General features: G+C 53.1%; 1 protein-coding gene across 3 annotated transcripts in view; it reads right to left on the reverse strand.

Annotated features, from left to right (window-relative positions):
• The window catches only part of LOC140416342 (calcipressin-3-like), a 353570-nt gene that overhangs the window by 88163 nt on the left and 238875 nt on the right, over positions 1-26532 (reverse strand). For 2 of the 3 annotated variants that reach the window (XM_072501121.1, XM_072501123.1), the window contains one exon: positions 26-109. The exons of the other annotated variant lie outside the window; for it this stretch is intronic. In XM_072501121.1, coding sequence (XP_072357222.1) covers positions 26-109 — 84 coding nt within the window. The remainder of the gene's footprint in view (positions 1-25; positions 110-26532) is intronic. 3 annotated transcript variants of the gene reach the window in all.

Raw genomic sequence — 26532 nt, forward strand, 5'->3', positions numbered from 1 at the left:
ATATAAACACAATCCTTTCTTTTACCTTCTTTAGCTTCTTAAGGTGGTTCTCCTTCTCTGCTGTTTCTGCCATTTTACTATTTGACTTCTCAACTTTTTCCATTTTTCCCTGGGCAAAGACAGATGTAAAGTCACTATTTAATAATTCCACTATTAGATTTCCAGCTTGCTTCATCAATTGTAAGTGGAACAATATTTTCTTTAATTTAAGCATCCACAAACATTTCTTATGTTACCCTCAGTCATCACTCATTTCACATTTTTTTTAGCATTTAACCTACCTTTATTCCAGTTGTCTTAGAATTACTTAATTATCCTGCCTATCTGCTTTCTTGGACCCCAATGCTTCCCTTTAACATCCCCAATTAGTAGGGCTCTGACAAAATTGTTTTTTGCCATTGCTGTATCTTTCATATATTTAATATTTCTGTGCTGCTTGGATCAACGTGCACAGTGTTAGATCACTATCTTGCAAGGTTCCTCAAGGGCGAGATGATCACATCAGTCCAGGTTATGAATATTTCATACATGTGTAAATTTGATGAAAAGAGGAAACAATAGGGAGCCTCAATTAGCTGGAATTGTTCCATCCATTGACAAGCATTGAGGTGGTGAACTGTCATTGTTTTCATTCATAATTGATAGACATTCCAGTTTAATTAAATCATGCAATGTATGCATGCAAGCACAAAGAAAGATGGCTGTAGTTGTTGGAGGTCAGTCACCTCAGGGTAGTGTCCTAGGCCCAACTATCTTCAGCTGCTTCATCAATGACCTTCCCTCCATCACAAGGTCAGCTGTGGGGATGTTTGTTGATGACTGCACAATGTTCAGCAACATTCCCAACTCCTCAGATACTGAAGCATGTCCAAATGCAGCAAGACATGAACAATATCCAGGCTTGGCTTGACAAATGGTAAGTAACATTCGCGCCACACAAATGATAGGCAATGCCCATCTCCAACAAGAGAGAATCTAACTATCACCGCTTGAGATTTCCAGTGGCGGCCATGGAGTAAGTGATCGCACACAAGGCAGCTCCGGTTCGAAGGTGTGGATTTGAGATCTTTTTATCTGAAAACGGGACAATTTTGACAGGAAAATGTAGCTGTAGGTGTGGAGGAGGAGTTCCCAGGAATGGCATGTCTGCTGATTATCAGACCTGGCAGAAGAAGGTTAAAGACCTGGCCAAGAATTGGAAGAGACCTGTGGTGCAGCAACAATTGGAAAGGTGGTGGAGTGGGAAGGGTTGTTGCAGGTTGGAAAACCCCAGATGGAGCAGCTGATGGTGTTTATTCGCGAGGAGTTCTGCCAACAAAGAAAGGAGAAGCAGGAAGATCGGTCGAAGGCCATTGAAGGAGTGGTTGCACCCCTGAAAGGCTCGATGGAGTCAAAAAGTTTTGGAGGCACAGGAGTCGCAGATCCGGGAGATGAGAGGGGAATAAGGTCCAAATATACCAGGACACTGGAGTGCAGCTGGCAAAAAAAGCTTGGCTAAGGTTCGGGGTGCTGTGCCCGGCTAAACTGTGGGTGACATTTGAAGGACAGGAGTATTATTTTGAAATCCCAGAGGAGGTCAATGACTTTATTAAAGAGCATAAATTGGGGGAGAAGTGAACTTTGATGGGAGACGGGGGAGTTGGCACAACGGAGCTCGGAGGATGTGGGTAGTGTGGGGGATGGAGGGTGTGGGGGATTTTCTTTCTTCTTGGGTGGGGGGGGGATTTAATTGTGGGGATTATTTGTTAAGGGGTGATAAGTTTGTAAGGGGGCAACTGCCGCCAGTGGTGGTGTTTATTTTTTGGAGGAGGTGACCTGTGGTTTTGAATGTATCTTTCTTTGGGTGGGGGACGGGGAGGTCCACAGGGAGTTGTCTACACAGATCAAGGAGGAAAGGGTGGGGAGGGGGAGGGTTGGAGGAGCCTTCAGGCAGGAGCTGCCACGCTGGCGGGTAATGCTGATGAATGTGAGCCAAGGGGAGGGTGGGGAGAGGAGGAGGGGGGGAAGGGGATGCGACGTAGCAGTTTTGGATGAGAAGCGTGGTCATGGGCAGAGAAGGGGGCCATCTTGGATGCGCCCAGTTTAGGGACACAAATCGTTAGGGGAGGATGACGGACAGAAGAGGGGAATGGAGGCGCAAGCCTCCAATAAGGTTCATAACATGGAACATGTGGGGGCTGATCGGGCGGTGAAGAGACCTTGGGTCTTTGTGCATTTGAGAAGCTTGAAGGTGGGGTGGTCTTTCTGCAGGCGACACACCTCTAGGTAAGGGATCAGGTTAGGTTGAAGAAGAGATGGGTGGGTCAGGTGTTTCACTCGGTGTTTGACTCGAAATCGTGGGTGGGGAAGGGGGGTAGCCATTCTGTTGAATAAATGGACGGAGTTTTTATGTGCAAAGGAAGTGAGGGACTCAAATGGGAGATACGTGATGGCAAACGGGGTGTTGGAGGGGACATCAGTGGATGTATATGCACCGAATTTGGACGACGTGGGGTTGGTGAGGGAGTTGCCGGGAGCGATTCCAGACCTGAACACGCATCAGCTGATTCTGGGAGGAGACGTTAATTGTGTGTTGGAGCCGAGGGTGGACAGGTCGAGCCCCAGGTCAATGGGAAAGCTGAAGATGGCGAAGGAGTTGGGAGGGTTTATGGAAAAGATGGATATGGTGGACCCGTGGAGCTTTAAGAACCCGGGGGAGAGGGAGTGCTCCTTCTTCCCACACATGTACAAAGAATACTGCAGAATTGACTTTCTTGTGATGAGCCAAGAGGTGTTGGTGGAGGTGATGGGGGCAGAGGATGTGGGAATTGTGATTTCTGACCATGCACTGCACTGACTGGAGGTTCAACATAGCTCAAGGCAGGAACAGAGGCCAGGATGGAGGCTAGATGTGGGTCTGTTAGCAGACAGGGGATTCTGCGATAAGGTGCGGTCGGTGTTTAAGGATTATGTGGAGTTGAACCAAAATGTGGAGGTATCGGCGGCCACGTTCTGGGAGGCATTGAAGGTGGTGGTTCGGGGAGGAGATTATCTCACTCAAGACGGATGGAAATAGGAAGAGCAGAGAGAGGTATGGACGATTATTGGATGAGATAGTCGAGGTTGACAGGGAATATTTGAGGGACCCCACCGTGGAGGGTTGGTGAAGAGAAATAAATTACAGGGGCAGTTTGATAGGTTGACGAAGGGAAGGGGTGTTGGGTAGCTACGGGGAGAGCGAGGGGGGTGAAGTATAAATATGAAGAGAAGGCGAGCCGCATGCTAGCCCATCAGTTACGGAGGCAGGCCGCGTCCAGGGAAATCCTGAGAGTAAGGACAGGAAATTAGGAGGTAGTTTCGGAGCCTGGGAGGATAAATGAGGCATTCAGGCAGTATTATGAGAAATTGTATAGGGCCGATCCGGAGGGTGAGGAAAGAGATATGGGCCGGTTCTTGGATGGGTTGGAATTCCCACGCCTGGATGTGGAGAGGAGGCAGGCGCTAGAGGAGCCATTAGGATTGAGAGAGGTGATGGAAAGCATAAGAGGGATGAAGTCGGAGAAGACCCAGGTCCCAGACGGTTACCCGGTGCAGTTTTATAAGAATTTTAAGGCGGAGTTGGCATCACATTTACAGTTGCCCTCTTACAAACTTTAGAGAGGTATTGGAGAAAGGGGAGCTGCTGGAGACAATGACACAGGCGACGATCACGCTAATTTCGAAGGAAAGTAAGGACCCGCTAAGAGCGTGATCATGCAGGCCCATAACATTGTTGAATACAGACCTGAAAGTGTTGGCTCAGGTAGTGGCAGAGAAGATGGAAGGATGCGTTCCGGGGGTGGTTGCAGAGGACCAAACGGGCATCGGGAAGGGTAGGCAACTCTCGAATCATATAAGGCAATTATTGAATGTGATCATGATCCCGTCAAGAGGACGAAAGGTGTGGTGTCTATGGACGCGGAGAAGGCTTTCGGCTGAGTGGAGTGGCAGTACCTCTTTGAGGTTCTGGGAAGGTTTAGGTTTGGCCCGAAGTTTGTGGCATGGGTGTGTCTGCTGCACGTGGCTCTGGTGTTGAGTGTACAGACCAATGAGATAAGTTCATGGAGATTTGGGTTGCGTATTGGAACGAGGCTGAGGTGTCCACTGTCACGGCTGTTGTTTGCACTGGCAATGGAGCCCTTGGCAATGGCCCTTAGGGGGTCAGTAGAGTGGCATTGGATTATGAGGAGAGTAGGAAGGACCGGGTGTCGCTGTATGCGGATGACCAGCTGTTGTATGTGTCAGACCCACTGGAGAGTATGGGGAGAATTATGGATTTATTAGAGCGGTTCGGGGCTTTCTCGAGTTATAAGTTGAACGTGGGAAAAAGTGAGGTGTTCCGGGTGAATGAGGTGGGTCGGGGAGCTAATTTAGGGGGGTTACCATTTAGGGTGGCCAGGATAGGTCGAGGTATCTGGGGATCCAGGTGACAGGGGAGTAGGCGACATTGCACAAGTGGAACGTAACCAAGTTGATGGAGGAGGTAAGGAGGACTTCAGGAGATGGGATACACTGCACCGGATGCTGGCGGGGAGGTTCAAGTAGTGAAAATTAATGTCCTGCCAAGGTTCCTATTCGTCTTGCAGACACTCCCGATCATTATTCTGAAGGCCTTTTTCCGGAAGCTGGATGCAGATCTCAGAGTTTATATGGGCTGGGGAAGAGCCAAGGGTAAAGAGCCCCTGCTACAGAGGCAGAGGCAGAAAGGGGGGGTTGACGTTACCAAATCTGCTGCACTACCATTGGGCAGCGAATGTGGAGAAAGTGAGACAGTGGTGGGAAGGAGAGAGGATAGAATGGGTTAGGATGGAGGAGGAGTTCTGTAGGGGGTCCAGTCTGAGGGCCATGCTGACGGCGGCGCTACCACTGTCACCAATGAGATATCCTGAGAGCCTGGTCGTACAGTCCACGATTAGGATGTGGAACCAGCTGAGGAGACACTTTAGTCTGGAGGGGATGCCGGTGTTAACACTGCTGTGTGAGAACCACGGGTTCAAGCCGGGACAGACGGATGGCATGTATAGGAGGTGGAGAGAGGTGGGGCTGGTGAGGGTAAGGGATCTACATCTGGAGGAGAGGTTTGCAAGTGTGGAAGAGCTGCGGGAGAGGGTAGAGCTCCCGAAGGTAAGTGAATTCAGGGATATGCAAGTAAGGGACTTTGCACGGAAGGTGTGCAAAGGTTTCCCAGGCTGTCGAAATATGTCCAATTGGAACGGTTGTTGCTTCTGGATGTGGAAGGGGAGGGTAGGATCGGGGACATATACAGGTGGCCGGGGCAGCAGGGGGGAGTGCGAATGGTGAGGATCAAGGAGAAATAGGAGGAGGAGTTGGGGGAGGTTATAGGATGGGGAGTATGGAGTGAGGCGCTGTGCAGGGTGAATTCGACCTCCTCGTGTGCAAGGATAAGTTTGATACAGTTTAAGGTGGTACACAGGGTACACATGACTCGGGCGAGGATGACTGGGTTCTTTCAGGGGGTGGCAGACAAATGCGAGGACCAGCAAATGATGCACACACGTTCTGGGGCTGTGTGAAGTTGGAAAGATACTGGGAGGGGGTGTTTGTGACGTGAGCAAAGATTGTGGAGGTAGAGGCCCTGCCGGACCCTATGGTGGCGATATTTGGTTTTTGGAAATGCCAAAGCTGGCATCGCTACCGGGGGTAGTAGCTTGGTTGGGTGACCTGTCCGACTTCATGCGATTCGAGAAGATAAAATATGCGTTAAGGGGCTCTTCAGGGGGGTTTGAGGAAAGGTGGGGGATGTTTGTGACCGTGTTTGAGGGGCTGTTTGTCGTGGGGGAGGAGGGGTGAAAAAGGGGGAAAAAATTGGTACATTGATTGTTCGGAAGTATGTTTCCTGGAGTATTTATTCGCTGTAACCTGTTTTGATACTGTCATGATATGCACTCATACACATAATGAGATACAGACAGGCAGTGACAGACACCCAGTACAGCCAATCAACACACAGGACATAACACAACCAATCATCAGGCAGAACACTAGAAGGTGGTCTCGCATTATAAAACACACGAGGCATCAACACTCTGCCTCTTTCCACTGGTGAGCACCTTCTACACGTGGCTCAGAGTTAGTCTGGTCTAGTTAGTTATAGTAAGCACGCTTAGATTAGTAGAGTGTCAAACCCACAGCAAACTGTGTGCACTGCTTAACAAGTTCAATAAAACGTATTGAACTAACATCAAAGTTTGGAGTCTACTTTCAAGTACAACTGCATCCAGTTAGTCGGTGTTACCCCTGGGTGATTAACACGACATGGCACCAAGTGTCTACATTCTCTAAGTGGTTTACCTCGAGTGATTCTGTGACGACCAGCAAGTGCCTTCCAGCGGCATGGAGAAGATCCAGGCCCCTCCACAGCTACGGATCTCTGGCAATCTCGGCGCCAACTGGCGGGCCTTCAAGCAGAGGTTCCTTCTCTACATTGAGGCCTCTGACCTCGAGGATGCGTCCGATGCCAGAAAAATCATGCTGCTCCTATCAACAGCAGGGGACCAAGCCATCCAGATTTTAAACTCGCTTAATTTTACCGATGGCCAGGACAAGACCAAATTCAAGACCGTTTTGGAGAAGTTTGACAGTCACTGTGAAGTCGAAACAAATAAGAGTTTTGAGCGCTATATCTTCCAGCAACGCCTTCAGGGTAAGGACGAACCTTTCCAATCCTTTCTAACTCATCTCCGTATATTAGCGCAGTCCTGCAATTATGGTGAAACCGCTGATTCCATGATCAGGGATCAGGTCGTCTTTGGGGTGCACTCCGATTCCTTGCGGGAGCAACTCCTCAAAATTAAGCGCATGAAACTGCCAGTCGCAATCGAGACGTGTATAGTGCATGAGCATGCGAGAAATTGGTACTCCCGTCTCAAATTGGCAGAATACGAAAAACCTGCCTCCCACGAGGCAGAGAGTGTACAGGCCATCGCCCGCATGCAACGCCTCAGTATCGATGAAAGCGGCCATTTTGCGCGCTTTTCCCGGGGCCCCACGCATGCGCAACACGAATGGGAGAATGAAGCACCGTAAACCAAACTGCGCAGGTGCGAACGTCGGCTGACCACACTGCGTATGTGCGACGACGCACGGAGCGTAACAACGTCAACGTCATGACGTGCCCGAACTGCGGAACCGCCCACTTAAAGCGGCAATGCCCTGCAAAAGGCATGCGATGTTTAAATTGTGAAAAGCCTGGACATTATGCAGCCTTGTGCAGGTCTGCAGCACCAGTCACGGCCCAGCGATCCCAATTCCAACGCAAGCGCGTTCGATGTGTACAGCAAGGTTTACTGGATTCTGATCCTGGTAGCACTACGGATCCAGAGGATGACTGCCTGGAGTCCCCCAATCGTGTGGGAAACATCACTACATGTGAATATGCCTCCTCAGATTCAGCAAGACGCCTATCGATCCTCAATGTGGATTCTGCGGACGAATGGCGTGCTGTCATACAAGTTAATCAATGCATCATCCAGTTCAAGCTGGACACTGGTGCTTCTGCCAATCTCATCTCTCAAGCTGGGGCGAAATTCTCCGGAAACGGCGCGATGTCCGCCGACTGGCGCCAATCAGATGGGCATCGCGCTGCCCCAAAGGTGCGGAATGCTCCGCATCTTTGGGGGCCGAGCCCCAACATTGAGGGGCTAGGCCGACGCCGGAGGAATTTCTGCCCCGCCAGCTGGCGGAAACGGCCTTTGTTGCCCCGCCAGCTGGCGCGGAAATGACATCTCCGGGCGGCGCATGCGTGGGAGCGTCAGCGGCCGCTGACAGTTTCCCACGCACGCGCAGTGGAGGGAGTCTCTTCCACCTCCGCCATGGTGGAGACCATGGCAGAGGTGGAAGGGAAAGAGTGCCCCCACGGCACAGGCCCGCCCGCGGATCGGTGGGCCCCGATCGCGGGCCAGGCCATCGTGGGGGCACCCCCCGGGGCCAGATCACCCCAGGACCCCGGAGCCCGCCCGCGCCGCCTTGTCCCGCCGGTAAGGTAGGTGATTTAATTTACGCCGGCGGGACAGGCAATTTATTGGCGGGACTTCGGCCCATCCGGGCTGGAGAATCGAGCGGGGGGGCCCGCCAACCGGCGCGGCGCGATTCCCGCCCCCGCCAAATATCTGGTGCCGGAGACTTCGGCAACCGGTGGGGGCGGGATTCACGCCAGCCCCCGGCGATTCTCCGACCCAGCGGGGGGTCGGAGAATGTCGTCCCTGATTTTGACCGCATTAAAAAGCAACCCAAAATTCTTCCGCCAACCTTCCAGCTCCTTGATTATAATGGCAATGCCATAACTGCACTAGGATCCTATCATCTATTCGTCTCCAACAATGTCACACTGCGATTCGAAATTGTCAAGCCTGATAAGGCATCCCTGCTTGGTGCCCATGCATGCAAGCAACTCAACCGCGTACAGCGAGTCCATGCCACGTCTTCTTCCAATGTGGATCTTCAGGCTGACATTGATAACATCCTTGCTCAATATCCGGATGTGTTTGATGGAATGGGCACTCTGCCATACTGCTACAAGATCCTACTCAGGCCTGATGCCACGCCTGTAATCCATGCACCACTCCGGGTGCCAGCTCCTCTGAAGGAACGTTTAAAGGCACAGCTACAGGAGCTCCAAGACCAGGGCATCATCTCTAAAGTTACGGAACCGACTGACTGGGTCAGCTCGATGGTCTGTGTGAAGCCCTCAGGAGAGTTGCGGATATGCATAGATCCCAAAGATCTTAACCAGAACATAATGCGGAACACTACCCGATCCCGAAGTGGGAGGAACTGACCAGTGAGATGGCACACGCCAAATTCTTCACGAAGCTAGATGCATTGCGTGGTTTCTGGCAGATACAACTGGACGAGTCCTGCAGGAAGCTCTGCACATTCAACACACCATTTGGCAGATACTGTTATAACCGTATGCCATTCAGCATTGCCTCAGCCTCTGAAATTTTCCACAGCGTCATGCAACAGATGATGGAGGGCATTGAGGGTGTGCGTGTCTACGTAGATGATTTAATCATATGGTCCACGACCCCCGAGGAACACATATCGCGTCTCAAACAAGTCTTTCGACGTGTCCATGCAAACGGCCTCAAGTTGAACAAGACCAAGTGCTCCTTTGGCATATCAACTATCATGTTCTTGGGCGACCAGATATCCAAGCAGGGTGTGCGACCAGATTCGGACAAGGTCAAGGCCATTAACGCCATGAAGACCCCGGAAGATAAAAAGGCGGTACTACGCTTCCTCGGAATGGTTAACGTCTTGGGAAAATACATTCCCAACATGGCCTCACACACCACGGCTCTCAGGCATCTGGTGAAGAAGTCCACTGCATTCCAATGGCTAACCACACATCAAGCAGAGTGGCTCGAGCTCAAAGCAAAGTTCACCACTGCTCACATGGAAACAAAAATCTCCATGGACGCCAGCCTGGACGGCATTGGTGCGGTGCTCCTCCAGAAGGATGACTCCTCGTCCTGGGCTCCAGTGGTTTATGCATCAAGGGCCATGACTCCTACTGAACAGAGGTACGCTCAATTAGAAAAAGAGTGCCTGGGCCTCCTAACCGGCATTGTAAAGTTCCATGACTACGTCTACGGTCTACCTACATTCACAGTGGAGACTGAACACAGACACTTGGTCCATATCATTTATAAGGACTTGAATGACATGACGCCCAGGCTTCAGCGCATTCTCCTTCGACTCCGAAGGTACGATTTTGAGTTAGTATACACACCAGGCAAGGAGCTGATAATTGCGGATGCCCTGTCACGCAAGTCGTACCAATTCAACCAAATCACCTCAAGCCCACACTACCCCCAGTCCTATGGGAAGGTTGGGAAAGGGGTCCATATAGTGAAACAACTGCTCTGCAAGGCTGCGGACTCTGCTTCTGACTTCAACCTTGCGCTGTTGGCGTACAGGGCAACCCCTCTGTCCACCGGTATGTCTCCGGCTCAACTCCTCATGAATAGAGACCTGCGGACGACTGTTCCAACCATACACTTACCAGACCTGGATCACCTCCCAGTGCTGCAAAAGGTGCAGCAACTCAGGAACCGGCAAAAGCTGACGTACGATGCTCATGCTACCGATTTGCCTGTGCTATCTCCGCAAGGTGCTGTTCGGATCAAGCTACCTGATGGAGGCTGGTCAGCCCCAGCTGTTGTTGTTCGACAGGCTGCTCCCAGATCGTTTGCAGTTTGTATGGCTGATGGCTCTATTGTCAGGCGCAACAGAAGGGCACTGCGCAAAGTTGCCTGCCCACCACCAAATCTCACATTCCCAGCTGTCGTTATGCCTCCTCCGGATACCTCGCACCACGAGGCCACCAATCTGGCAGCAATCCCGCCTGTCAAGGCACCATCATCCCCACCCCCATCTCTCAGGCGGTCGACAAGGATCAGACGCAATCCCCTAAGACTGGATTTATAGACATATATCTTGTAAATTTTGTTCTCTATCTGCACGCTAGACAACTCTTATGTAAATATTCATCCACTCGCCATTTAATGTAAATAGCTCCACATGTAAATACAGTCTCATGTGCTCCAAGCAACAAACATTTTTTTTTAAAAAGGGTGATGTCATGATATGCATTCATACACATAATGAGATACAGACAGGCAGTGACAGACACCAAGTATAGCCAATCAACACACAGGACAGAACACAACCAATCACCAGGCAGAACACTAGAAGATGGTCTCCCACTATAAAACACTCGAGGCATCAACACTCTGCCTCTTTCCACTGGTGACAACTGGAGTGACAGTCAGGGTGTATATATCAGGTAGCACCTTCTACACGTGGCTCAGAGCTCGTCTGGTCTAGTTAGTTATAGTAAGCATGTTTAGATTAGTAGAGTGTCAAACCCACAGCGAACTGTGTGCACTGCTTAACAAATTAAATAAAGTGTATTGAACTAACATCAAAGTTTGGCGTCTACTTTCACGTTCAACTGCATCCAGTTGCAGTCCGTGTTACCCCAGGGTGATTAACACGACAGATACAAGTTTGTAATAAAATACATTTAAACAAGAAAGGAAATGGCAAAGCTGATGGAGGGGAGGAAGGCTGATGTGGTGGCCTTTGTCTCTCTGGTTGCTCAGCGAAGAATTTTGCTGGAATGGCGTACGACAACACCGCCTGGGGTGGCGGCCTGGCTAGGGGACCTATACGACTCCCTCCGTTGGAGAAGATTAAGTTTGAATTGAGGGGATCAGCGGAGGGCTTTGAGACACAGTGGGGACTGTTCACCACCATGTTTGAGGAATTATTTGGGGGGGGGGGGGGTGTAAAAGGGGAAAAACTTGTACAGGCCGTAAAATTGTGAGTTACGGAGAATGTTCCCCAGGTTATTAATGTTTTTGCATTTTTCAATACGTTTGGAATAAGATACATTTAAAAAAATCCTATTGCCCCTTGCCATTCAATGGCATTACCATCACTGAATCCCCTACATCATCCAGGGGTGGCCTTTAACTAGGAACGTAACTGGACTAATCATATAAATACTGTAGCCAAGAGAACAGGTCAAAGGCTAGGAATTCTACTGCGAGTAGCTTACTTGTTGACCCTCCAAAGCCTGTGTACCATCAATAATGCACAAGACAGGAATGCATGGAATACTTTCCTCTTGCCTTGATGACTGCAGTTCCAGCAACACATCAGAAACTTGACACCAGTCGATTTCGGCGTGAGAACAGCTGGTGAGTCAGTTTCAGCGGGAGCATTGCGGAAGTGGTTGCTGGGAGGTAAGTCTGTCCTTTAAAAGCAATTGTCTTTGCAGGGGCAGGCCAGTCGATTTCGGCGGGAGAACAGCTGGTGAGTCAGTTTCAGCGGGAGCATTGCGGAAGTGGTTGCTGGGAGGTAAGTCTGTCCTTTAAAAGCACTTGTCTTTGCAGGGGCAGGCCAGTCGATTTCGGCGTGAGAACAGCTGGTGAGTCAGTTTCAGCGGGAGCATTGCGGAAGTGGTTGCTGGGAGGTAAGTCTGTCCTTTAAAAGCACTTGTCTTTGCAGGGGCAGCCCAGTCGATTTCGGCGGGAGTGGAGCTGGCTGGTTAGTCAATTTCAGCAGGAGCTGAGAATTTTTCTTTTTTTTAAATTAGTTTTTTAGGCGGGAACAGTAAGTCAACCCGCGGACGTCTGGGAAGACCCTCACCAATAAATTCTGGTGGAGAGGAAACCCGAGACACTACACATGTAGTGTCTCCCACCCGCCCTCCTCCTATAAGCTAATAATAAAACCCATTGGTCTGAGGTAAGTACCATATTTTATTATATTATTATTATTTTTTATAAAAATTTAATTTAGTTGTTAGCCAGATCTTGGTAGAAAGTTAGAGGAATGGCAGGGAAGGGAGTGCAATGTTCCTCCTGCAGGATGTTTGAGGTGAGGGATGCAGTTAGTGTCCCTGCTGATTTTACATGCAGGAAGTGCTGCCATCTCCAGCTCCTCCAAGACCGAGTTAGGGAACTGGAGCTGGAGTTGGAAGAACTTTGGATCATTCGGGAGGCAGAAGGGATCATAGATAGCAGCTTCAGGGAATTAGTTACACCAAAGATTGGAGATAGGTGGGTAACTGTAAGAGGGACTGGGAAAAAGCAGTCAGTGCAGGGATCCCCTGCGGTCGTTCCCCTGAGAAACAAGTATACCGCTTTGGATACTTGTGGGGGGGGGGACTTACCAGGGGTAAGCCATGGGGTACGGGCCTCTGGCACGGAGTCTGTCCCTGTTGCTCAGAAGGGAAGGGGAGAGAGGAGCAGAGCATTAGTAATTGGGGACTCTATAGTCAGGGGCACAGATAGGAGATTTTGTGGGAGCGTGAGAGACTCACGTTTGGTATGTTGCCTCCCAGGTGCAAGGGTACGTGATGTCTCGGATCGTGTTTTTCGGGTCCTTAGCGGGGAGGGGGAGCAGCCCCAAGTCGTGGTCCACATTGGCACTAATGACATAGGTAGGAAAGGGGACAAGGATGTCAGGCAGACTTTCAGGGAGCTAGGATGGAAGCTCAGAACAAGAACAAACAGAGTTGTTATCTCTGGGTTGTTGCCCGTGCCACGTGATAGTGAGATGAGGAATAGGGAGGGAGAGCATTTAAACACGTGGCTACAGGGATGGTGCAGGCGGGAGGGATTCAGATTTCTGGATAACTGGGGCTCTTTCTGGGGAAGGTGGGACCTCTACAGACAGGATGGTCTACATCTGAACCTGAGGGGCACAAATATCCTGGGGGGGAGATTTGTTAGTGCTCTTTGGGGGGGTTTAAACTAATGCAGCAGGGGCATGGGAACCTGGATTGTAGTTTTAGGGTAAGGGAGAATGAGAGTATAGAGGTCAGGAGCACAGATTTGACGTCGCAGGAGGGGGCCAGTGTTCAGGTAGGTGGTTTGAAGTGTGTCTACTTCAATGCCAGGAGTATATGAAACAAGGTAGGGGAACTGGCAGCATGGGTTGGTACCTGGGACTTCGATGTTGTGGCCATTTCGGAGACATGGATAGAGCAGGGACAGGAATGGATGTTGCAGGTTCTAGGGTTTAGGTGTTTTAGTAAGCTCAGAGAAGGAGGCAAAAGAGGGGGAGGTGTGGCGCTGCTAGTCAAGAGCAGTATTACGGTGGCGGAGAGGATGCTAGATGGGGACTCTTCTTCCGAGGTAGTATGGGCTGAAGTTAGAAACAGGAAAGGAGAGGTCACCCTGTTGGGAGTTTTTTATAGGCCTCCTAATAGTTCTAGGGATGTAGAGGAAAGGATGGCGAAGATGATTCTGGATATGAGCGAAAGTAACAGGGTAGTTATTATGGGAGACTTTAACTTTCCAAATATTGACTGGAAAAGATATAGTTCGAGTACAATAGATGGGTCGTTTTTTGTACAGTGTGTGCAGGAGGGTTTCCTGAAACAATATGTTGACAGGCCAACAAGAGGCGAGGCCACGTTGGATTTGGTTTTGGGTAATGAACCAGGCCAGGTGTTGGATTTGGAGGTAGGAGAGCACTTTGGGGACAGTGACCACAATTCGGTGACGTTTACGTTAATGATGGAAAGGGATAAGTATACACCGCAGGGCAAGAGTTATAGCTGGGGGAAGGGCAATTATGATGCCATTAGACGTGACTTGGGGGGGATAAGGTGGAGAAGTAGGCTGCAAGTTTTGGGCACACTGGATAAGTGGGGCTTGTTCAAGGATCAGCTACTGCGTGTTCTTGATAAGCATGTACCGGTCAGACAGGGAGGAAGGCGTCGAGCGAGGGAACCGTGGTTTACCAAGGACGTGGAATCTCTTGTTAAGAGGAAGAAGGAGGCCTATGTGAAGATGAAGTGTGAAGTTTCGGTTGGGGCGATGGATAGTTACAAGGTAGCGAGGAAGGATCTAAAGAGAGAGCTAAGACGAGCAAGGAGGGGACATGAGAAGTATTTGGCAGGAAGGATCAAGGAAAACCCAAAAGCTTTCTATAGGTATGTCAGGAATAAGCGAATGACTAGGGAAAGAGTAGGACCAGGCAAGGACAGGGATGGGAAATTGTGTGTGGAGTCTGAAGAGATAGACGAGATACTAAATGAATATTTTTCGTCAGTATTCACTCAGGAAAAAGATAATGTTGTGGAGGAGAATGCTGAGCCCCAGGCTAATAGAATAGATGGCATTGAGGTACGTAGGGAAGAGGTGTTGGCAATTCTGGACAGGCTGAAAATAGATAAGTCCCCGGGACCTGATGGGATTTATCCTAGGATTCTCTGGGAGGCCAGGGAAGAGATTGCTGGACCTTTGGCTTTGATTTTTATGTCATCATTGGCTACAGGAATAGTGCCAGAGGACTGGAGGACAGCAAATGTGGTCCCTTTGTTCAAAAAGGGGAGCAGAGACAACCCCGGCAACTATAGACCGGTGAGCCTCACGTCTGTAGTGGGTAAAGTCTTGGAGGGGATTATAAGAGACAAGATTTATAATCATCTAGATAGGAATAATATGATCAGGGATAGTCAGCATGGCTTTGTGAAGGGTAGGTCATGCCTCACAAACCTTATCGAGTTCTTTGAGAAGGTGACTGAACAGGTAGACGAGGGTAGAGCAGTTGATGTGGTATATATGGATTTCAGCAAAGCGTTTGATAAGGTTCCCCACGGTAGGCTATTGCAAAAAATACGGAGGCTGGGGATTGAGGGTGATTTAGAGATGTGGATCAGAAATTGGCTAGCTGAAAGACAGAGGGTGGTGGTTGATGGGAAATGTTCAGAATGGAGTACAGTCACAAGTGGAGTACCACAAGGATCTGTTCTGGGGCCGTTTCTGTTTGTCATTTTTATCAATGACCTAGAGGAAGGCGCAGAAGGGTGGGTGAGTAAATTTGCAGACGATACTAAAGTCGGTGGTGTTGTCGATAGTGTGGAAGGATGTAGCAGGTTACAGAGGGATATAGATAAGCTGCAGAGCTGGGCTGAGAGGTGGCAAATGGAGTTTAATGTAGAGAAGTGTGAGGTGATTCACTTTGGAAGGAATAACAGGAATGCGGAATATTTGGCTAATGGTAAAGTTCTTGAAAGTGTGGATGAGCAGAGGGATCTAGGTGTCCATGTACATAGATCCCTGAAAGTTGCCACCCAGGTTGATAGGGTTGTGAAGAAGGCCTATGGAGTGTTGGCCTTTATTGGTAGAGGGATTGAGTTCCGGAGTCGGGAGGTCATGTTGCAGCTATACAGAACTCTGGTACGGCCGCATTTGGAGTATTGCGTACAGTTCTGGTCACCGCATTATAGGAAGGACGTGGAGGCTTTGGAGCGGGTGCAGAGGAGATTTACCAGGATGTTGCCTGGTATGGAGGGAAAATCTTATGAGGAAAGGCTGATGGATTTGAGGTTGTTTTCGTTGGAGAGAAGAAGGTTAAGAGGAGACTTAATAGAGGCATACAAAATGATCAGGGGGTTGGATAGTGTGGACAGTGAGAGCCTTCTCCCGCGGACGGATATGGCTGGCACGAGGGGACATAACTTTAAACTGAGGGGTAATAGATATAGGACAGAGGTCAGAAGTAGGTTCTTTACGCAAAGAGTAGTGAGGCCGTGGAATGCCCTACCTGCTACAGTAGTGAACTCGCCAACATTGAGGGCATTTAAAAGTTTATTGGATAAACATATGGATGATAATGGCATAGTGTAGGTTAGATGGCTTTTGTTTCGGTGCAACATCGTGGGCCGAAGGGCCTGTACTGCGCTGTATTGTTCTATGTTCTATGTACCATCCAGGACAAAGCAGCCCACTTGATTGGCACCCCATCCACAAATATTCACTCCATCCGCCAGATACACACAGTGGCAGCATCTACAAGATGCGCTGTAGGAACTCACCAAGATTCTTTTGACAGTACTGTCAGATCCTGCACGGGGCCTATGGGATGGGAGTGCTCATCTTCCCCATGTCCCTTGCGGAGCATGGGCTCGCCCACTAGGGGTGGGTATCTCAATTACCTAGAGTAATCTTTAATTTAAAAAAAATCTTTATTAGTGTCACAGTAGGCTTACATTAACACTGCAGTGAAGTTACTGTGAAAACCCCCTAGTTACCACATTCCGGCACCTGCTCGGGTACAAGGAGGGAGAATTGAGACTGTCCAATGCCAAAAAGTATGTCTTTTGGGACTTGTGGGAGGAAACCGGAGTACCCGGAGGAAACCTACGCAGACAAGGGGAGAACGTGCAGACCCCATACAGACAGTGACCCAAGCCGAGAATCAAAACTAGGACCCTGGAGCTGTGAAGAAACTGTGCTAACCACTGTGCTACCAGCACATTCATTCATCAGTTCATTCAGCAAATTGAAGCTCAATACTTCGGGCAAAGATTTGATAATTGTTGATGTTTCAGCACGTTCTATCAACTCAGAGGAACGACCACCAGAGTTCATTCAGCAGATTGAAGCTCAAGTACAGCTTTGAGCTGAAACCCTTCCTGCTTCGGATAACAAACTTAAACTCATCAGAGATGAGACAAACAAAGATGAAATGTTACAAAGTGTCATTAATCATTTGAACAATGGTTGGCCCAAAGGACACTTTTCCAAATTCAGAAACATTCAATCTGAGCTCACTGTTGTAGATGGTTTTCTACTTCGTCTCGATCATATAGTTATTCCTATGACATTAAGACCCATGATACTACAGAAAATACATGAAGGTCATCTAGGCATAGAGAATTGCAAACGAAGAGCGAGACAGGCAGTATATTGGCCAGGCATCAACAAGGGCATCACTAACCTGATTCTTGAATGTGAAACCTGTCTGTCAACTCAACCAATCAACTCACAGTAAAGAAACACTTCTACCTCATGATCTTGAGAAGACTCTATGGTCAAAGGTTGGAATCGATTTATTTCACTTTCATGGTCATGATTATATTCTAATCATTGATTATTTCTCAAAATATCCCAAAGTAACCAAATTGTCTGACTCAAATCCATGATCAAGGCAACAAAAGAAATTTTGCACGCCATGAAATGAAAATGAAATGAAAATCACTTATTGTCACAAGTAGGCTTCAAATGAAGTTACTGTGAAAAGCCCCTAGTCGCCACATTCCGGCGCCTGGTCGGGGAGGCTGTTACGGGATACCGTACAAGTCATGACAGAAAACGGACCTTGTTTTGATAGCTATGAGTGGACAGAATTTGTTAAAGCATACAATTTTACTCACATAACTTCAAGTTCTCTCTATCCGTAATCCAATGACAAGGTTGAAAAAGGAGTTCACATCATGAAACGACTTTTCAAAAAATCTCTTGATTCTGATATGTACCTAGCTTTATTAAATTACAGAGCTACTTCTCTAGCAACTGGTTTATCTCCTGCTCAACTGTTGATGAATAGAACATTGCATACAACTCTTCCATGCATAAGACTTCCTGATCCAAATCTTCAGCCAGTCACCAAGAAAATGCAACATCAAAAGAATCTTCAGGAGAAATACTACAATCAGCATGCGACAACACTGGAACCATTGAATCCAGGTGAACACGTGAGGATTCGTATTCCCATTGGAGGATGGTCTGCTCTTGCTAAGGTAATAAGTCAAGCAGCACCTCGTTCATACATCATTCAGTCGAATGACGGTTCGATTGTTAGAAGAAATCACAGAGCACTTCTGAAAATTCAATCTTCCAGTACGTTATTTCCTGATGAAAGTTTATTTTGTACTACAATAACATCTTCCAAGATACCAGGTGACTTCCAGAAGACGTTCAAGACTTCTACCACTCCACTTACTGGATTGAGAAGATCGTCCAGAATAAGAAAGAAACCAGACAGAGTTAACTTGTGAAAAACACAAATAAACTGTTTGAATAATTTTTTGTTACTCACTTGTTAACTTTGCATACATATCAGTGTATTCTGTACGAATGTTATACATTTTTTTCTTCAGTCATGTAGAAAATAAATGTCTAAAAAAAAGGGGATGCAATGATATGGAAAGTACAAGTGTAGTAAAGGGTTAACATCAGATACTATGTGTAAATCAAACACTAGATGGCGTTACTAAGTTACTGTATTTAAGGCAGCATCTCTAGGAATACAGGGAGAACATGATGAGAAGCTGATGAGAGCAGAGTGAGAATTCATTCGAGAGATCTAGCACGGGGTCAAGTTATAGTGTAGTTTAATAGTTAGAGAGAATATTGATTACTGTACTACAGATTCAGTATTATTAGGTTAGTGTCTGTTACTCAGTAAAGTGTGCAAACCTAATCAAGTTTAGAAGTGTAAAATAATTTGTTTTGATTCAAACTTCTTGGCCGGGATTCTCCAATCCCACGGCAGAGTGTCCACACCGTCGTAAACACCGCCGCTGCCAGGACTAATTCTGGCCCCTACAGGGGGCCAGCATGGCACTGGAGCGGTTCGCGCCACTCCAGCTGCCGATCCCAGCGCGAACTGAGTGCCGCGGGATCCGTGCATGCGCAGTGGCGCCGGCGCTAACGCGCGCATGCGCAGTGGCCTCCTTCAACGCGCCGGCCCCGATGCACCATGGCGCAGGGCTACAGGGGCCGGCGCGTAAGAAAGGAGGCCCCCCTCCAGGGTCAAACCGGGCTGGGACCTCGCAATATTTGGGGTAGCAGAGGAACCGGGAGTGCAGGAGGCGAAAGAGGCCGGTATTCTGGCCTTTGCGTCACTGGTAGCCCGGCAAAGGATTCTTCTTCAGTGGAAAGATGCGAGGCCCCCAAGTGTGGAATCCTGGATCAGCGATATGGCGGGGTTTATTAAATTGGAGAGGGTGAAATTCGCCTTCAGGGGATACGGTACAAGGGTTCTTCAGGCGGTGGCAACCGTTTCTAGACTTCCTGGCAGAACGCTAGAAGATGGTCAGCAGTGGCAGCAACCCGGGTCGGGAGGGGGGTTTGGTTCATTTTTTGTTTTTTCTTGAGTGGGTGTGTATTTTTGCCTTTGTGCTGATGAAGGCTGTTAATTTATTATTTATGTATATGGGGGGGTGGGGGGTGGGGGGTGGTTTGTTCTTTTCTTTCTGTATTATGTTGCAGATATATTGTGAAAATTTGAATAAAACGTATTTTTAAAAAAAAGGAAAGGAGGCCCCCAGCCAGAGAGGCCGGCCCGCCGATCGGTGAGCCCCGAACACGGGCCAGGCCACATTGTTGACCCCCCCCCCGGGGTCAGACCCCCCTCCCCCCACAGGCAGCCCCCCCCGACCCTTCCACGCCGACTTCCTGCCGGCTGAGAGCAGGTTAGAACGGCACCGGCGGGACTCGGTTTTCTTTTCACGGCCGCTCGGCCCATCCGGGCAGGAGAATCGGTGGGCCGGCATCGGGGCGGCGTGGCCCGATCAATGGGATTCTCCGGCCTGGCCCAGGGCTGGGAGAATCCCGCCCCTTAGTTTTAGATTCTTTGTCAACACGACATATCTGTCTATCTTGGAGGAAAAGGCAAGGAACATAACAGGCTCTAGTACGGGATGCTGAATATTAACAATACATTGGCCCAGATTATTGTGGAGTCATGAAGATCCTGCGGACCTTCCAAAATGGCAGGTTGGACCCATATCCACCCACCATTTCAGCCAGATTCTATTTTGCCGGTAGGGAAAAGGGAATGAATGGGGAGTAATTCACACATGAGGGAAACCCAAACATGGCAAGGCCATTTGAACTTGCGCCGGGTTCAAATTTGCCCCATTTTCATTGTAGCAAGGGCCTTAACCCGCTATGTAGGCGTTAGAATAGGTGTAGGTCTGCTGAACTGTCAAATGGTGAAGTTAGTTAAAATCCCAGCCTGTTAAAAATGGAAAAGAAAAACTGCCTGTGTCAATGAGAGGGCAGAATTTTCCTATAAAATGGCAACGTGTCAGGGGCGGGATTCTCCGGTACCGGCGCAATGTCCGCCGACCTGCGCCCAAAACGGCGCAAACCCCACCTGCATCGCGCCGCCCCAAACGTCGCAAAGTCTCTGGCCCGGAATGGGCTAGCAGCAACGTGACGCTATCCGCGCTGGCTCACGTGGTTCACGCCGCACGGCGTGACGGCTCATAAGACGCGCTGCTCCTCCCACCTGAACAGAAGACCCGACCGGATGGCGGCCTGCCGTCAGCCCCGAGGTTCCAGTCCCGCGTCATTGAGGTGCTCCTGGACGCAGTGGAGCAGAGGAGGGACGCCCTGTATCCCGGGCATGGCCGCAGAGTTGCCCCACGCCACAGCCGGCGTCTGTGGAGGGAAGTGGCAGAGGCCGTCACCGCTGCGGCCCTGACACCATGGACAGGCACCCAGTGCCACAAGAAGGTGAACAACCTCGTCAGAGCAGCCAGGGTGAGCCTCCCCCCTGCCCGATATCCATATCCCCCGTATACCCCTCCCCCATATTCCCCCCTCCCCCATATTCCCCCTCCCCATATCCCCCCTCCCCCATATCCCCCTCCTCCATATCCCCCTCCCCATATCCCCCCTCTCCCATATCCCCCATATCCCCCTTCCCCCATATCCCCCCTCCCCATAGCCCCCTCCCCATATCCCCCATATCCCCCCTCCCCCATATTCCCCTCCCCCATATCCCCCCTCCCCATATCCCCCCTCCCCATATCCCCCTCCCCCATATCCCCCTCCCCATATCCCCCCTCCTCCATATCCCCCATATCACCCCTCCCCATATCCCCCTCCCCCATCCGCCATTTCCCCCCTCCCCCATATCCCCCCTCCCCCATATCCCCCCTCCCCATATCCCCCCTCCCCGATATCCCCCCTCCCCATATCCCCCTCCCCCATATCCCCAAGTGAATCCAGCTCTAACCTTAACCTCTGCAATACACGCGCAACCGATGGCGTGCATTCATATACCTGCCTAACACTGTTGCCTTTTACCCCTGCCACCACCCCCCACAGGAGAAGCACGCACACAACACCAGGGAGCATGTGAGGACTGGAGGAGGGCCCGCTGATGAGAGGCCACTGACCGTACACGAGGAAAGGGCCCTGGAACTGGCTGGCGGACCTGAGGACCGGGAGGTTGCTGATGCAGAGGTCGGGGGCCCACCAGCAAGTGAGCCACCGACAGCCCGTCCCCATATCCCCCCTCCCCCATATCCCTCCTCCCCCATATCACCTGATCACTGCCTGCGTGTCTAACCATGCATGCTTCATTGTGTATCGCAGGAGCAAACGTCGAGGCACCCATCCCCGCAGATGCAGACCACCCGCATGATGCCCCTCGGAGACCACGGGAGACGGAGAGACCTGGACCCTCTGGCACGCGACGCCCGCACGATGCCCCTCGGAGACCACGGGAGACGGAGAGACCTGGACACTCTGGCACGCGACGCCCGCACGATGCCCCTCGGAGACCACGGGAGACGGAGAGACCTGGATCCTCTGGCACGCGACGCCCGCACGATGCCCCTCGGAGACCACGGGAGACGGAGAGACCCGGACCCTCTGGCATGCGACGCCCTAATGATGCCCCTCGGAGACCACGGGAGACGGAGAGACCTGGAGCAACAGGGAGATGGCGCCCCCGTCTCATGAGGGTGCGGAGACGCAGGCGTGTGCCACCCAGCGACGAGAGGGGCAGCCACAGGCCCCCGTCACAGCCGGTCCACGAAACCACAACCCAGGACACCCCTACCCAGGACACCCCTACCCAGGAAACTGAAATACAGGACAGTGACACAGATTGGATGGGTGGAGACAAACTGCCACCCCAAAGTGCCATGGACTCAGAGTCGGACGATGCGCACGACACAACGCCACTGCTGTCACCAACACCCTCCACCATCGCAGAGACGCTCACCTCGGTTGGGCACTTTAGTGATGAGGCGTCTGGTACGCTCACTGGTGCGAACACAGCTGTCCCGGTACAGCAGGTGGAGGTAGGAGCAGCAGAGGGGCCGGGCGGTCGGAGGGCAGCCCGGCACATGCGAACATCTGCCGCCCAGATGGATCCCGGGTTCCTGGAGTTACCACACCCACCCCTAGGTCCGATGCAACCACCGAACCTGGGACGAGCGAAGAGGGTGATGGCCGGCTTGCGGCGGCTGCAGTCGCAGGTAGAGGAGTCCACCCGCATCCAGGAGCTGGCAGTGGTGCCGGTCATGCATGCCACCCAGGCCGACACCGCATGGGTGGCGTCCGCAGTGGAGGCAATGGGTGCGACGGTGTCAGACATGGGGAGCGGTTTGCGAGGCCTGGGGCTTTCTGTGCAGGCGGCATCTGTGGCCCAGGACATGGCTTCCCTCTCACAGGAGGCCATGAGCCAGCGCCAGCGGCAGATGGCAGAGGGGCTCAACTCCGTGGCACAGTCTCTGCAGGCCATGGCCCAGTATCAGCAGGCCATCGCTGAGGGCATCGGCGCCATTGCCCATGTGCGAGCCGGCATCGCACAGTCACAGACAGGGTTTGCCAACCCCCTGAGCTCCATGGCTGCAAACCTGCAGACCCCTGTCGATACCAGCACGGGCCTCCAGGACTGGCAGCGCCAGATGTCGGGGGGGCGTCGGATGGCCAGTCCGTTCGCATCCCCCACCATGTAGAGGCCTGGGGGCCATCGGGCACCCCGAGGGAGGAGGAGGTGCTGGGGCCTGTTCCGGGTCCCATTGTAGGGGAGGTCCCGGAACAACTCAACACCTCGGGCTTCCCCCCTTCCGTCCCAGGTGCATCGGGTGGGCAACGGGCAGGACAGGCTGGCAGCTCGCCATCCCAGTTGCCCGGGCTGCAGCCTGGCCCATCTAGGCCAGGACGCCACAGGAAACGGGCGCCAAAGGGGTCCAGTGTCAGAGGGCAGGAATCACAGGAGTCCACCTCCAGTTCTGCTGTACCGTCTGGGGAACCACGTAGACGTAGTCAAAGGGCCCGTAAGGCCAAACAATTAGACACTGAGTAAGTTGGCACGGGTGCAGGGCACAGATGAGTTTTAGGAGCTAGGGCACGTGCATGAACTCCTTTCATTATTAAAGTCAATGTTACACCTACAGAAGCTGCCTTTGTGCTCTGTCCAAAGCGTGTGGGGGTGTCATGTATGTTGAGCGCAAGTGTGTGTGTGAGGGGTGGTCTTACCTCAGCCCCAGGTGAGTCTGCCCCCTTCCCCCTGGGCCGCCATCAACATCTCCCCGGGCAGAGGACGGGACCGGGTGGATGGTGGTACTGTGGCCATGGGTCAGACATCGTCCAACGATGTGGAGCCAGGAGCTCATCGCAGAGCGGGTTGTCATCATCCTCCATGGCCTGCAATAGACACGCGTCCACCGGCAACTGTGTGAGCCCGGCCTTTGTGCCGCAGGTGGATCGGCAATGGGGGGGGTGGTGTGCATGCGGGTGGGGTGGGGGGGTTGGGGTGGGGGGGTGAGGGTGCTGGGTGGGTGGATGGGTGGGGGGTGTGGGTGGTCGGTGTTGCCACGGTGTGCGGTCTGTGGCCATACTACCCGATTCCCACGCCCATCTAGTTAGTGAAGCGGTCGTCTATCAGCCTGTCCCGTGCCCGCTGGCCCAGCCGGTAACGGTGGACAGCCACCCGCCCATGTCCAGCCCGCCTGCCCTGACCATTGCCCCCATCCCCCTCATCTGGGGAGGACTGCGCCTCTTCCTGCTGCTCCTCCACTCCGCCCTCCTCTGCCTGCGGCACATCGCCCCTCTTTTGGGCTATATTGTGCAGGACGCAGCACACTACAATGATGCGGCCGACCCTATCTGACCGATACTGGAGGGCGCCCCCAGAGAGGTCCAGGCACCTGAAACGCATCTTCAGCACGCCAAAGCACCTCTCGATCACTCCCCTTGTCGCTACATGGGCATCATTGTAGCGGTTCTCCGCCTCATTGCGTGACCTCCGTATAGGCGTCATCAGCCACGATCGCAATGGGTAGCCCCTGTCGCCCAGCAACCAGTCCCTCAGCCGGGGATGGCGTCCCTCGTACATGCCGGGGATGTATGACCGCGACAACACGTATGAGTCGTATACACTGCCTGGGTAACGGACGCAGACGTGCAGGATCATCATGCGGTGGTCGCAGACCACTTGTATGTTCATCGAATAGGTCCCCTTCCTATTGGTGAACACGGCCCTGTTATCTGCAGGTGGCCGCACGGCGACGTGCATCCCATCAATCGCGCCCTGGACCATGGGGAACCCGGCCACGGCAGAGAAGCCCACGGCCCGGGCATCTTGGCTGGCCCGGTCCACAGGGAAGCGGATGTAGCGGTGCGCCATGGCATATAGGGCGTCTGTCACTGCCCAGATGCACCGATGCACTGATGTCTGCGATATGCCGGACAGGTCCCCACTCGGTGCCAGGAATGACCCCGTTGCATAAAAGTTCAGGGCCACCGTAACCTTGACGGGCACGGGGAGAGGGTGTCCCCCGCCAGTGCCACGTGGTGACAGGTGTGCCAGCAGGTGGCAGATGTGTGCCACGGTTTCCCGGCTCATCCGGAGTCTCCTCCTGCATTCCCGGTCCGTGAGGTCCTGGTATGACTGCCGGGGCCGGTGCACACGGGGCGGCCTCGGGTGCCTCCGTTGCCGTGGGGCCACGGCATCCTCCTCCCCCTCCTCGTCCTGTCGGTCAGGTGTCCCTCCAGCCTGGGCGGCTGCCGACTGCCCCTCTGCGGCAGCCTGCGCCGCCTCTCTGGCACGCTCCTCCTCCTCCTCCTCATCCAGGGCAACATAGACATTAGCGGCTGCCGCCACGGCGGCCAACATCGCTGGCTGACCGGAAAACATGATGGCCTGTGGGTGTGTGGGGGGGTGGGGGGTGGGAACGACGACATGTCATCATTGCCCGTACCCCTTCCTCCCCCCAGCCAGGTGGCATGGACCACATGGGTCCGACTGTTGGAGGCTGGCACCTGGCCAGGTAGACCAACTCACTTGCCCTCGCATCCCCCCTCCCCGGCACGCACCTCCCCGTCCCCCCGTCTCCCCCCCCTCCCTGGCACGCCCCCCCCCTCCCCGGCACGGACCCCCCCCGTCCCCCATCCCCCTCCCCAGCACGCACCTCCCCGTCCCCCTCCCCGGCACGGACATCCCCCCCCCCCGTCCTCCTCCCCGGCATGCACCTCCCCGTCCCCCTTCCCGGCACGCACCTCCCCGTCCCCCTCCCCGGCACGCACCTCCCCGTCCCCCTCCCCGGCACGCACCTCCCCGTCCCCCTCCCCGGCACGCACCTCCCCGTCCCCCTCCCCGGCACGCGCCTCCCCGTCCCCCTTCCCGGCACGGACCCTCTCCCGGCCACCTCACTCGCACGGACCCCCCCACACGTCCCCCTCGACGGCACGCACCTCCCCGTCCCCCTCCCTGTCCCCCTCCCCGGCACGGCCCCCCCCCCCCCCCCGTCCCCCTTCCCGGCACGGACCCCCCCCCCCCCCCGGCCACTTCCCCGGCACGCACCTCCCCTTCCCCCTCCCCGGCACGGATCCCCCCCCGGCCACCTCCCCGGCACGGACCCCACCCCCCGTCCCCCTCCCCGGCACGGAACCCCCCCACCGTCCCCCTCCCCAGCGCGCACCTCCCCGTCCCCCTCCCCGGCACGCACCTCCCTGTCCCCCTCCCCGCACCTCCCCATTCCCCTCCCCAGCACGGACCCCCACCCACCGTCCTCCTCCCCGGCATGGGCCTCCCCGGCACGGGCCTCCCCGTCCCCCTCCACGGCACGCACCTCCCCGTCCCCCTCCACGGCACGCACCTCCCCGTCCCCCGCCCCGGCACGGACCCCCCCCTGGCCACCTCCCCGGCACGCACCTCCCTGTCCCCCTCCCCGGCACGCACCTCCCCCTCCTCCTCCTCAGCACGGACCCCCCCGTCCCCCGGCCACCTCCCCGGCACGCACCTCCCCGTACCCCTTCCCGGCACGCACCTCCCCGTCCCCCTCCCCGGCACGGACCCCACCCCCGTCCCCCTCCCCGGCACGGACCCCCCCCACCAGCCCCATCCCCCTTCCCGACTGCCATCCTCCCGTCCCCGGCACTCATCCCCCTCCCGGCACTCCCCCGGAGCCCACCCCACTCTAACCCCCCCCCC

The sequence above is a fragment of the Scyliorhinus torazame genome, chromosome 1, assembly GCF_047496885.1.
Source record: "Scyliorhinus torazame isolate Kashiwa2021f chromosome 1, sScyTor2.1, whole genome shotgun sequence".
Taxonomy (NCBI): domain Eukaryota; kingdom Metazoa; phylum Chordata; class Chondrichthyes; order Carcharhiniformes; family Scyliorhinidae; genus Scyliorhinus; species Scyliorhinus torazame.